Source organism: Crinia signifera, chromosome 2 (assembly GCF_055691185.1).
Source record: "Crinia signifera chromosome 2, ASM5569118v1, whole genome shotgun sequence".
Lineage (NCBI taxonomy): Eukaryota > Metazoa > Chordata > Amphibia > Anura > Myobatrachidae > Crinia > Crinia signifera.
This window is the reverse complement of record NC_139218.1, coordinates 339,124,361-339,137,912: the sequence shown is the minus strand read 5'-3', so window position 1 is coordinate 339,137,912 and position 13,552 is coordinate 339,124,361. Positions and strand designations below refer to the sequence as shown.

Genomic DNA, 13,552 nt, shown 5'->3' with positions numbered 1-13,552 from the left:
CGAGAGCAGACGCGGAATACATGTGAAGTTATACACGTTCTCTCGCGGGGCTCGCTGCGCTCACCATGCTTCAGGCTCGGTGGCTCCCTGTGCTCGCCACACTATATAAAATCAACTCCGCACCGACGTGGATAGTGGGGGTATGAAAAGGTCGGAGGACGTGTACCGCCACCCCTCACGGGCTTGCTGCTCTCGCCACGCTTCGGGTTGCCATTAATAGTGGCGGTGGCATTAACAATGGGGGTGCATATAACATACTAATCACCCATCAGGGTGCATGTACAATTAAATCATTGTTTTGATCGCATCGATCGCATCGCATCGCATGCCATTTTAATGGCATGCGATGCGATTTTAAAATTGTACAGTGCGGCTCTTAGGACCCGAAAATCGGGTTCAATCACATACCATCGCATACCACTAATTAAGGTATGCGATGGTATGCGATGGGTGCCGTGCTAGGAAAGAAGTACCAAAAAAATAAATGTAAATAAATGTAAATCCTTGGAGGAGAAACATAAGCTTGCCAATATGCCATTTACCACACCGAGTGGCAAGGAATGGCTAAGGCCCTGAGATAAGTTCTTGACTAGTGGTCCAGCTTCACACGACGATCACAGCCCTCCTCCTCATCCTCCTCTTCCCCCCACTAGAAATGTAAAGAGAATTAAGCTGTCAACAAAAAGACAGCAAACAACTCAGCCTTCTAAAGACACTGTATAAAAAATCCCCAAGGAGAGTCCAAGGGTGTTGGTGGTTGCGAAGCCTGACCTTCCTATCATTGTACGGGAAGAGGTGGCTCCTTCCACCATTTGCAGCATACGCAGGATCACCCACAGTCCAGTTCCTGATTTTGAAGTTGTCAATGTTGTACACAAGGAGGAGGAAATTGATGTAGTTGGCAATAAGGAGGAAGTTGATGAGGAGGAGGATGCTGCTGATGGTGAGGACATATCACAAAAGCAGACCCAGATTTCAACTAAGGCAAGGCCAATTTTATTTTAATGGAACCCTGAGCTAATCTAAATATTGCACCATATACTGAAATCACAAGTGCCAGACAAGGATTAAAAATGGTGGCTGCTTCTCACACCTGTCCTGCTACTGAATCACATTTAAATAGGGTGTTACAGGTGTCTCTGCAGTGTTAATGTTAGCACTGTACCTTAAGCACAGAAAACATGTACTTGACTGTGTCACATTCACAGACACACTGTAATGCAGATGAAGATATTCAGAATATTATTCCGGGAGCCCGCCGCTGCCGCTCTCACCCTGCATCACACAACCAGACGCCATCGGAAGACAACATAAAAAGTGACAAGAGCGTGCAGGAGATGCATGTGGTGGCCCTCAAAATTGCTGGACACTTTTGCCATTCTGCCACTGCCTGCCGAAGGCTGGAGCAGCAGTAAAAACTCCTCAAACTGCCCTGCCATCACCTCAAACAAGAGGTTGTGACGCACTGGAACTCCACCCTCTATATGCTGCAGAGGATGGAGGAGCAGCAAAAGGCCATTCAAGCCTACACAGCCACCAATGACATAGGCAAAGGATCGGGGATGCACCTGACTCAAGTGCAAGTGCATATACGAAATTGGATATAATAAGGAAGGGGGTTATGTTTGGCCAGTAGGTTCCGCTCCTTTGCAACTCTTCAGTGCAGCTATTTCATTCATTGGCTTCTCTTTTCCACTCATGTAAAAAACCCTTGGCCATTGATAATGTATTCATGTATTGCTTCCGCTTGCCTAACTTGCAGGAAAAAAATTATTTTGGAAGCTCCGAGAAGATCTCAGTGCGGCCCAAAACATCCTTGAATATATGTATTTAAATACCCATCAACCAATGATGTGAAATCAGCTAACATGGCATCCAACAGTGCTAGGCACAGAGCCAAGCGGTGTAAGACTTCAAGCAAATTCTTTGAGCAAATGTGTAGATATTGGATGATCAAGCTATATAGTGGGGTTTTCGTTTAATAAACTGCTTGTAAGTCAGCTTGTAAGTCTCGCCTAACTTGATGGAAAACACAAAGTTGCTGAATTTCTTTTGGAAGCTCCTTGGCTATACGTATTTAAATACCCATCAACCAATAATGTAAAATCAGCTAACATGGCATCCAACATTACTAGGAGCAGAGCCAAGTGGTGTAAGACTTCCAGAGCCAATTCTTTTAGCAAATGTGTAGACCAGTGGTTCCCAAACTTTTTAAAATCACGGCACCCTAGAGCGCATGTCTTCAACCTGTTGTAGAACTACATGTCCCAGCATGCCCTGACAATTTTGGCATACTCTCATAGGAAAAAATGTGGCAATGCATGTTGGAACATGTAGTTTCACAACATCTGGAGGGCCACAGGTTGAAGACCCATGCCCTAGAGCATCAGAATTTTTTTCACGGCACCCCTAGTCCAAAAGTTTCTTATACTGTAAAATGAATTTGTATGTCATACATGGGTTTATTTATGGGTGAGGGACAGGATAGCTTCTGTTTGTCCGTATATTTTATTATTGGTAGCCCACCAGCAATGTTTTTGCCTTTTTGACCAGAAATAATTTAAATTTTTAGTGCAGCGGGGAACCTGGTCAGTGAGCAGTGTAGAAGGTTGCTTCCACAAAATGTGGAGAAGATGATGTTCATCAAAATGAATTAGAGCCAATTTGTGCAGTGAGAGGTGATTTGCTTCTTTTTTTGTGAGGCCCAAACAAACCAATCATTTTAGCCACAGCAACATAAGGGTGGGTGGGAGGGCCCAAGGACAATTACAACTTGCACCTCTTTTTTTGCCATTATGTGCTTTTTGGGGCCTAGTTTTTCAAACAGCTATCCTGTCTGCTGCTGCTGTGCCACTCCTAGATGAGCTACATGTTTGTGCCACCCACTTGTGTGGCTTAGCATAGTTATCCAGCTACCTCAGTGTAACCTTTTGCCCTAAAAACAATACTGTGAGGTGTTCAGAATAGACTGGAAATTAATGATATTAAGGTTAATAATAGCATAGGAGCAAAAAAAAAAAATAATTCTGCAATTTTAGAAGTTTCTTTGCTTTTTAGAAAAAAATCAGAACCCAAAATACGAAACACGAAAAATGGTGGTGTTTTGGAACAGATCCAGATCCAATACACTGCCTGAGATCCGGTGCATATGCCTATTTGAAATTAATATCCAGCATACTGGATAAATCTAGTTAGATCACCGGTCAGGGACAGTAATTCTCCCTAGAGACCACTGGCCCTGGCAGATCGCTCAGCACACATTGCTGACCAGAGGCATAAGTTCATCTCAGTTGCCTGGCGGCAAGTTACAGTTTGTTGCTCCCCACCCCATGCAAGCAATGCTGCTGGACTCTGAGATGATCCACACAGTAGTATTGTTGCTGAAGTGCAGGCTTCATAGTACCAGGCAGGAGCCATCTTGTCCCCTATTGCATATATTAGCAAGGGATCCAGGTATAGAGCCAATTAACTACAGGTGCACCACAAAGCTCCAGTGCAAGAGCAGTGGTCACACTTGTATCCCACTGTGAACTACACTGTTCCTGCTTTACATATAGGTGTCCCTTCAGGGCTTGGAGCCTCCATTGCCTCTGAGGGATACGCCCCTGGTGCTGACACATCGCTATGCAGCACTGTGTGCTCAGCGATCTGAGCAAAATCTCCCCCTGTGTAGGCCCCTTTATTCTGACCAGGCCACTATCTGTGTGTGTGTTTTGGTTCAAACCGAGTACTCTGGTTTCCATCCTTCCCAGGAGCCAAAAACATACAAATAATTGGGTTCTGACAAAATTAACTTGATTGTGTTTGTGGGTAGAGAATGTATACTGTAAAATGTACTGGGGCAGCAAATGATGTAAATGATTAATTGTTTTCTAGGAAGACCTGAACAATACATCACCAGTATATACTGTAAATAAAGGCTAAACATATTAAAGTATGGAAGTACTTCTAATTCTAATGATATCTGATGGTCAGTAACCATAACGATAATTTTATACAGAGCTCCGTGTCTGCTTAATGTCATCATTATATTTTGCACCACCTGTTGATGGACAATCGTTATGTAATTATTGTCTGATGAATCTAAATGTGAGAGTTCATGTGAATTACCATCTATTGATAGTGTTCAGTGACTGTGTAGTCACCAAATGGTAAACTAGCCTGATCCGATTACTGAATCTTTACAATACAAAGTGTTTTGTTTTTTGCAAATTAAAGTATTTTTGTACCTGTGTTGATTTATATGTTGCAGGTTCTGCCATGGCCGGAATACAAGTTCCTTATAGCCAGTCTCTTTAAAGGTTATCGTTTGAAATATTAATTTGTGCAACAACATAATGTGGTTAAACACCAAGATGATATAAAGAACAAAACTCAGTTATTAATAATATAAATATTTATTACAATATATAAATAACAGCTTTATAATTTACATTTACATACAATAGTATTTTAAAGTGTTTGCAACAGACGCCATAAGCAATCATATCAGTACAGAGACAAATGCTTTGTTGTATATTGAGAAGTTGTTCTCCAAACGGTCTGCGACTCAGCATGGAACAATCAAGAGTCCAATCTTAGAACAGTCTTGTAGGCTTTATGCTCTCCTGAATTTGGTAACGATTGTGAAAAGAACCCTGCTATAAGCATCACGGAACTGCCGGTTCATGGCTGCATAGAGAATGGGATTGATGCAGCTGTTAAGCCAGGTGAGATTTGCAGCAATCATGTGAAGAACTTGGGGAGCTCTGTTTTTAGCATCAAAAATATTGAGCAGTAAAAACGGAATGTAGCTGACAACGAAAAATAAAAAAACTACAAAGCACATGCGAGTGACCTTTTTAAAATCTGACCCAGAGTCTTTAGGCTGGGGAACGGTGGCTGGGGCAGATTTGACATAATCATTTGAATAGGAGCCGGCTGTGGATTTGGATGAAGGAAGATGCTCCGAGATAATTTCACTGGATGCTCCTGTGTCCACCCCACTGTCCTCCAACTCTTGAAATTTACCCGTCACTCCAGAGTTCCCGCTAGAAGCATTTGTTTTGATAGTCTTGGTGTTGCCAAGTTTGTACTGGTCCAGTGCCTTGGCTGCAGATTTTACCTTACGGTGAATTAGGAAATAGAAGACACCAACACAACTAAGGCCCACCACAAAGTAAAACCCCATTAATATGGTGGTGTAAGGTCTACCTTTTATACGATGGAAGCTGCACGTACAAACTTTTGGAACCAATACATAGACTGGCCAAAGGGGGGCAAAACTAGCAAACCCTATGACCCAGGTGCCCAGAAGTATGAGAGTTGCACCCAGTCTGCTGAAGATACGATCAAAGAGTTTGCTGTTGAAAATAAGAATGTAACGGCTGACGGCAATGAGGCACAGATTCAGAATGGATACGGAATTGGACACAAACAGCAGCATCCCGAAGACCCGACAGAAGTGGGGCCCACTTCTCCAGTACAGGTGCAGGTATGAATCTACTGAGAAAGGCTGCAGGAATGTGCAATATAGAATGTCTGCCAGGGTTAGATTAATGATAAGTAGGTTAAAACGGGTTTGCAGCTTTTTATCAAGAGCATAGGCAATTACAGTCAACACATTGCCGATTGTCCCCACGATGGACACAATGATGCCCCATGTCACGGCAAAATAACGATAATCCACAACAGATGGGTGGTAGCAGGAAAAATTGGAATCGGAGTCGGAATCATTCATGGTGTCAACAGCAGTGGTTTCTGGATAGGAAACAAAAATGAGATTGGATTTAAATGACTGCGCACTGTCAAATCTACCCGATATAATAAAATTCTCATTACCCATTGATCCTTTCTTAAATCTTTTGTTATATATGTGTGTGTGTGTGTGTGTGTAAACATTTATGAAATTGTGCAGCTCACGCCAAAGGCACCACTTTAATGAGTGGTGGTATAAATAGACAAACATTGCATATTCAGTGTACAGCAACAAACTCATTCCTCCAATTTCCCGTAGCTGGTCCCCCTCCTTCTATCAAAGTTACCTACATGTTGTCCATTTTGGGTGCAGGCACCACCTTAAGCCCATCAATGTTACTGCTCCACTTACCCAGGGCCAGATTAAGGACCTAACCCATGTTGACCTAGACCAGGGGTGGCCAAACCAGTCCTCGAGATCTACCAACGGTCCATGTTTTCCAGATCACCTTGCTGCTGCACAGCTGTAGTCATTACTAACTGTCACATTTTCAAACATGCTGCATTCATTCCTACTATAGATCCACAGGTTGCCTGGAAAACATGCACCGTTGGTAGATCTTGAGGACAGGTTTGGCCACCCCTGACCTAGACTCATGTTTACCTTCCTGCATGTCGACCTAATGACCGTCTAAAAACTGGCTGGTGACCAACTGAACCACACCCATTTTGACAGTGTAATATTTTCCTGTGCAGTATGCCGCCAGTAATGACAAGCGGGAGGGGGCTCCTCTGTCTAAAGCACATGTCTTCAACCTGTGGCCCTCCAGATGTTGTAGAACTACATGTCCCAGCATGCCCTGACAGTTTTGGCATGCTCTCATAGGAAAAAATGTGGCAATGCATGTTGGAACATGTAGTTTCACAACATCTGGAGGGCCACAGGTTGAAGACCCATGGTCTAAAGTGACCCCGGGCCCACCAAAGGCTTAATCCGGCCATGCACTCACCATGCTAGACAGTTAGGGTGACATTTAGATGGGCATTCTATTTCACATAGGATATTGCTATGGGCAACGAATCAAAATCGACTTCTTATTTATTTAGCACCCTCTACAAGATTATAGATAGTACAGTATCTGACTGGTTGCCCCTAATAAATGTCCCCCTTAAGGGGTGTACACACACGTGTGAATGTGGCGGCTGTCAATACCGATTTGATGCTGGCATTGAACAAGAGGGAGGGAAGGAAGGACAACGTGTTTGGGGTTGGGGGGGGGTTGCATTGAGCAGCATGGAACTGCAATCGATATGGAGACTGAAGCAGAAATAGACGTACCTGCAAATTCTAATTTCTGCTTTCGATCCCGATGCCATGGTGTCGTGCATCGGGATCGAATCTGCATCGATTGCAGCTAAACACTGTTTGATTTAGATTCAATTTTGTTTCTAGAAGCAAAATCGAATCGAAATTGTGTGTGTACACCCCATTAGAGCTTAAATAGCGCCTGTCTGTAACAATCCTTACTGTCCCCAAAACTTTATGTTGTAATGAAATTTGCCCAGCCTAATAATAGAAAACATTATGCATATTATTCTTCAGGTGTAATCCCATGCAGGTGCTAAGTAATATGCTGGCAGTATGTAGAGGAATTTTAATAAATAAGACACCCTGGGCTAGTTATTTCTATGTTCTCTGTTTCTAGGTGTCTTGTATGACCAGCTGAAGCCTGTACTGTGCATTCCTACTGTGATGAACTACAGTACAAGGTAGGAGTCATTACTCACTGTTGTTTGTAACTATTACATGTCACAATGTGACTGAAATGAAGTAATAGATTGTAAGGTTGAAATGTGCCTCCCTTTATGGTCAGTATACAGGAAAGGTCCAGGATTGGTGAAACGACACAAAGATTGCAATATAATAAAATATTAGAATTCTATGTTGATCTATTCCACAGTCTTCAGTTCTAAAGCAATGATACCGTATGATGCAAGACATTTCCACAGCACTGAACATTGTCCAGAGAAGAAAATACTACACATTTTTGGCATAACTTAACTGAAGCTTCACTCGAAAATACCTCAATTCTTAACACTTTATTTCAATAAAACAAAAATGAAGGCAGCAACGTTTCCCATTTGGTACACAATACTCATCTCCTATAACCCCCACTTCCACAACCATCGCAATAACATTGCCTTGATCCATTCATTACAAAGAAAAACAAGTTGCTGTTTGTGAGCAGAGCTTAGTTCAGGGTCCCGAGGAGCCATGTACTCAGTTGGTAAACCGGCATCAGTTTACAAACATGCCCAAAAGACCAGTCAGGCTTTGAAGACCCTCAGTCATGGCCCGTTCCACCTAGTTAATGCCTCTGCTCTCAACCCTGTTGCTTAGCTTAATGTTACAGTCACTTATGAGTCATGAAAAAGGTGTTTTTAAACATCATTTAGAAGAAACACTTTAGTTAAGTTCCAAATGTAATCATGCACTTACTATAATGTATCCAGGTATAATGAGAAAAGCAATTCCTCAGAGAATGACAGCATTTATTTTATTTAGCTAGAACTACTTACAAAAATAAAACTGTGTGGTGCTGTAAAAATAAGCCCTTTGGCTATTATTGGACGAAAGACACTGTATACATTTCATTATTATTATTATTATTATTATTATTATTATTAATAAAAATTATTTCCATAAAAACCTTTATATTTTACCTTTATAGTTTAAAAATGATACCACGATTGATAGAAATGTAGATGGCAATAGGCTGGGATGTTTCCCCACTCACCTCACAATTGCGGAGTCAGTCACTGGTCTGTGATTGTTTGGTACTGGAGGCTTTATATATACAGTGTTCCCTGAAAAGCCCCACCTTGCTCAATAGTTTCCCATGACTTCTGAAGTTAGTTCTCCTTTTAACCTGTACATTTTTTTTCTACGTACTGAGCCTGCAGCTAACCCTTACACTTCTGAACTGCTGTGTATTATCTGCTTTTGTCTTAGGTAAAACATACAATTATCATCTTTCTATTTCTGCTATATATTATGTTCTATACAATATGGGGACAAATTATTGCCAGGTGAAGTGTGTGAATAGCGGGATGCGGTCATTTGGTCTACAGCATGATGGTCAACAGTCATTAGGTTGACATGGGTCTAGGTCGACATGGGTCTAGGTCGACATGGGTCTAGGTCGACATGGGAAAAGGTTAAACGGTCGTTAGTTCGACAGGTCATTAGTTCGACAGTGTCTAGGTCAACAGTGAAAAGGTTGACATGGGGTTTTTCACAGTTTTTTGAGCCGAAATAGGCCGACAGGCGGTATTTCGTTCCCTACCATCCACTAGGGCGTGGTGGGAGAATAAAATAGTGTGACAAGCGTAGCGAGCCACCGTTCCCGATGCATCATGAGCTTAGCGAGCGATGCTAGGGGATGCGGTGCACTTTAAACTATGTTCATGTCGACTGTGTTGACATTCAGGTCAAAACTCAGTGAAAACCCTCATGTCAACCTTTTGACTGTCGACCGAGACATTGTCGAACTAATGACCTGTCGAACTAACGACCTTTCGACCTAGAACCATGTCGACCTAGACCTATGTCGACATTTTTCCATTTCGACCATCATGCTGTAGACCAAATGATCCCAACCCGTGAATAGCAGCTTCTGCAGTGTTTAAATGAAGCAACAGCACCGCATCTTGCACTCTTTGCCAACCTGGCCAAATTCACTCAAAAGTGCACCCTATTCTTTGGGGCAGCGAACACATTCGTCAAGCTGTTTCAGCTATTGCCGCACTGATAGGAGGATGTATTCTCCCCCAACTGAATTCCTCCTAAAGGGGCAGATGTATGAAGGTGCACTATGGGGGAGAGAAGGGGTATCAGCACACGGGCTGTGTTAGAGATCTCGTGTGAGAAGCAAGCTCAGAAGAGACGGCCAGGCAAGCAGAGACAGATCTTCAGCTGTTGTTGAACTACAAGGCTTGTTATGGAATGGCAGTATTTTCTGGGACTTATAGTCTAGCTCAGAGGCAGATTTAAACTCCAGGGGATCTAGGCAAGATACCGGTAATCCATAGTACTATATTTTTGCTGTGACATTTATGAACTACCTTGGCAAGTGCATAGTCTACCAACAAATACTTAGCTGCATGAAGATGGGCAATGTGTATAAATCTGAATGAGGCTCTAGGTGTTTTGAGTGATGGGTTTTGCTGGGGCAGGACAAGGCATCAAAACCCACCACAGATGGTAGGAGCCCCCCTCCCCTTCGCTCTGGCGTTTGTATACCAGAGGTTGAGCTCCCCTGCTGCCGCTGCCACAGCCGCTAGTCACATCAGCGACCACAGGCAGCAGGCTCGGGGATGTTCGCGGCGACTCGGGTGTCTGAACTCCTGAGCGCTCCAGAAATTTTCCGGGGCAGCCCACTGCGGCAGCGCAGTTGAGCCCGGAAAATTTCCGGGCATACCACTCAAGGGGTTAATATCGGTGTCACATTTAATGTTAACTGACTGCCCACAGTGGATGAAACCATTTTTTTTCTCCAAATAGAGATTATCCTATCAAAGAATGTCGAAGGGACTTGGGTAATGTGGGCAGGTCCATGTGATGGTGATGGTCATGATGTCACGCAATGCTTCTCTGGGAACATATTGCATGGCCAGGACCTGCTTGGCCATAGGTTACCTTGTGGAAGATCCACATCAGGTGGATCTGGGGGGCATGGGGGGACTAGGGCGTGTGATGGGTAGAGGGATATGAGGTATACAGTATGTGGGGGGACGGGTGAGAACAGGGCATCCCAATGCCATCCGCTGCTGACAGCACCCCATTTGGGGCACTTGGGGAAATATCATCCATTAGTATGGGGGGGGGGGGATTACTTCCTTGCCTTAGCTGACAGAAATCCTAGTTTCAGCTGTGCCTCTTAGCACAACTCTATGCGGTTGGGATTACATAATCCATTTCAACATTGCCATCAACATACAAAAATGTCTACACAGAGGTTCTGTGAAAAGGGCAGTAATAAATATTGGAGTTCTGTGGAAACACAGGGCTGCCGGGGCTGGAGTCGGACACAGTGACAATGTGGGACATTGTTGAGTAACACTACGTATGCATCCATGCGCACAGATTTGCAGTTGCAGGATCTCCCACTCACAGCAATGTTGTCACTCAAGGGGTTAAGCTTGTGCACGTTATGTTTCTGCATGCGTGTTATATCCATTTTGCTCTTCCATACACAAGACAGTTGTGTCTGCTGTATCAGACAGGTATTTTAACTGTTTTTGATGGATAACAGTGAATGCATATTTTTGAATGAAAACATATGAGTGTAAGGGTATTTGAGATAAGCCTGGGAGTATATGATTTACAGGTGCAGCCCTGCATGCGTGAGGCAATGCTTACTACTCCAGGGGCAAAAGCAGGATTTTCAGAAGGGGGTTTCCAGACGGGCGGAGCAAAGCACGGAGATGGACACTTAGGTGACCCAGTATATGCCGGGTCAGTTAAATTATTATAGATAGACCAAATGTATATAAATAATAATAAGAAAAAAAAAAAAAATATATATATATATATATATATATATATATATATACACATATATATATATATATATACACATACACATACCTCCCAACTTCTCAGTAGAAGAAATAGGGACACTCGCGCGGCGAGCGTCCGAAAAGGGGGCGGGGCGTATGCAAATGAGGGCGCGGCTTATGCTAATTAGCCGCGACCTCATTTTCATACGAGAATAGACGCTGTGCGCATGCGCACAGCGTCTATTCTACTAGATTGGGGGGTCTCCCAACTGCCACCCCCCGCAGCGGGACAATGCCTGCCGCGGGTGGGACAGCGGGACAGGACCCGAAAATCGGGACTGTCCCTCTAAAATCGTGACAGTTGGGAGGTATGCATACATACATACATACATACAGGGGCGTCAACAGCAGTGTAGACCCCTGGGCATAGCAATGTATTGGGGCCCCTACCTATCCTCCAGTGGTAGGGGTGGGGGAAGCTTTGATGTCCCACGGGTGGTAGGGGGAATTATAGCATGTAGGGCCTGGATCAGTAATTTCCACTAATTACCCCATTACTGCACAGATGGTGGGTGATGGGATGGGAGAAGGGGGCATTGGGCTGAATGAAGGGGCCCTGATACATACAGTAACTTCCAGGGTGGTAGAGGATGTTTAATACGCAGAGGAGGGGTGGATAGTGGAGTGGGCTTATTATTCAGAATTTTCTATTGGGAGGACAGCTTGCTTGACTATAGATATCTCCAGTTCCTGGAAATAGATTTCTTAGATTTTAATGGAATTAAAAACGAGAGAATCCCACCTACAAAATCGTATTGGGGACTAGGGGATCAGAGTTCAGGAGGCAGAGCAATCTGCCAACGAGAATATAAAACTACATACCAGGTGTGTGGAGCTGGAGCAGTAACCAGCTGCTTGAAGGCTGATATCTCTGGTTCTGGGAACAGTAGAGACAAGCTTCTAGTGTCCATCAAAGGGGGAGAGTCCCAGCTTTTGAAATATACCCTCAGAATAACTCTAAGCCAGACAGAACCTGAAATATCTGACTGGGAAGAGCAATTAACAGGCTTGGATGGGGACCACTGCTTTGAAGTCAAATATCTCCGGTTCCCAAGGGCCGATTTTTAAAATTCTTGTACCCATGGAAAGAGGGGACCCTCAGCTTTCAGCCTAGGGCCCTTAGACTCCTGGGGTGTTTCTGGGTACTCAGAAACCCCTACTGCGTGCGCTACTGTACTCAGCACATGGGTGTAAATATGATTTTTATATATGTGGCATTTCAAAGCAGAAATTATGCTTTCTGCCCAAATCTACATCAGGCTCATAGTCATACGTGACCATTTTTAATAAGGCCTTCTAGGACACCATGTTGGGTTATGGGTGGTATGAGCTGTGATCGGGTCATCAAGGAATGTTGTTCACATCCCTGATTCACTGCATCTTAAGGTGGCCATACACATAAACCCCACACAGACATAGGCATTCATCCACACTCACCCCACTTATCTAAGAAATAAAGACGCGTACAACTGAATGGGCTTAAAGGGGACGGCTTATTTATTTTGAGCAGGGGCGGCCTATTTGAATCTAACTAAAATTTATGTCCCTGCTCTAACTAAGGTGGCGGGCAAAGAACGGCATGCAAAATAAATAACATTGCTGGAAAATAACAAAGTAATAAAAATAACAAACTCCGGATCTAAGGGCCAATTGCCCTTAATTGCCAAGGACCGGCCACCTGCCAGCGTCCAAGACAACGGCTCAATTATGAAGCGGACTTTTCAAAAGGGGCCAATTGCCCTTAAGGTCAGGGGGTTGACCATCTGCTTCTGCCCCTGACCTCGCAAATATCATTAAGGCAGAGCTCACCACTCTGCCCGAGTCATCAAAAAATTGGGCCATCTGCCCTAAACTACAAATGTCCGCAAGAATTTACGCTATCCGAAGTAGATGATCGTTAAGGTCCAGATGTGGGCCCACCTGGATCGGTGATGCCCACATCCCGACATCAACCACCAGCTAAGTGTAAATACAGCTCTAATTTAACTACCGTTCTTTCCGCCAAGACAAAATAAGCCGACAACAACTAAACAAATAAATGCAAACGACTTCTCAAAAACTAATTCTGACTAATAATTGGGGCGGGCGGGAGGGCAACGTTTCCTGAAGCAAGAGGCAGAATCTTCTGGAAGCAAGAACATCACCCCATCAATCTCCACCTCTGACCTCAACCAGCCTATCCTGAACCATCATTCAAATCAGCCAACCCGTCAATCAAGACAAGCCGAACCCCCAGGCCCAGATCAAGTGAGTG

At 43.8% G+C, this 13,552-nt stretch overlaps 1 protein-coding gene across 5 annotated transcripts in view; it reads right to left on the bottom strand.

Annotated features, from left to right (window-relative positions):
• Positions 1-4,384: 4,384 nt before the first annotated feature.
• The window catches only part of GPR84 (G protein-coupled receptor 84), a 28,928-nt gene continuing 19,760 nt past the window's right edge, over positions 4,385-13,552 (bottom strand). For 2 of the 5 annotated variants that reach the window (XM_083169543.1, XM_083169539.1), the window contains exon 2: positions 4,385-5,739. In XM_083169543.1, the coding sequence (XP_083025669.1) occupies positions 4,598-5,719 (1,122 nt within the window). In that variant the 5' untranslated portion in view covers positions 5,720-5,739 and the 3' untranslated portion in view covers positions 4,385-4,597. Of the gene's footprint in view, positions 5,740-8,176; positions 8,264-8,400; positions 8,496-13,552 lie in introns of those variants that run through there. The other 3 variants (XM_083169542.1, XM_083169540.1, XM_083169541.1) reach the window with 3 other exon arrangements.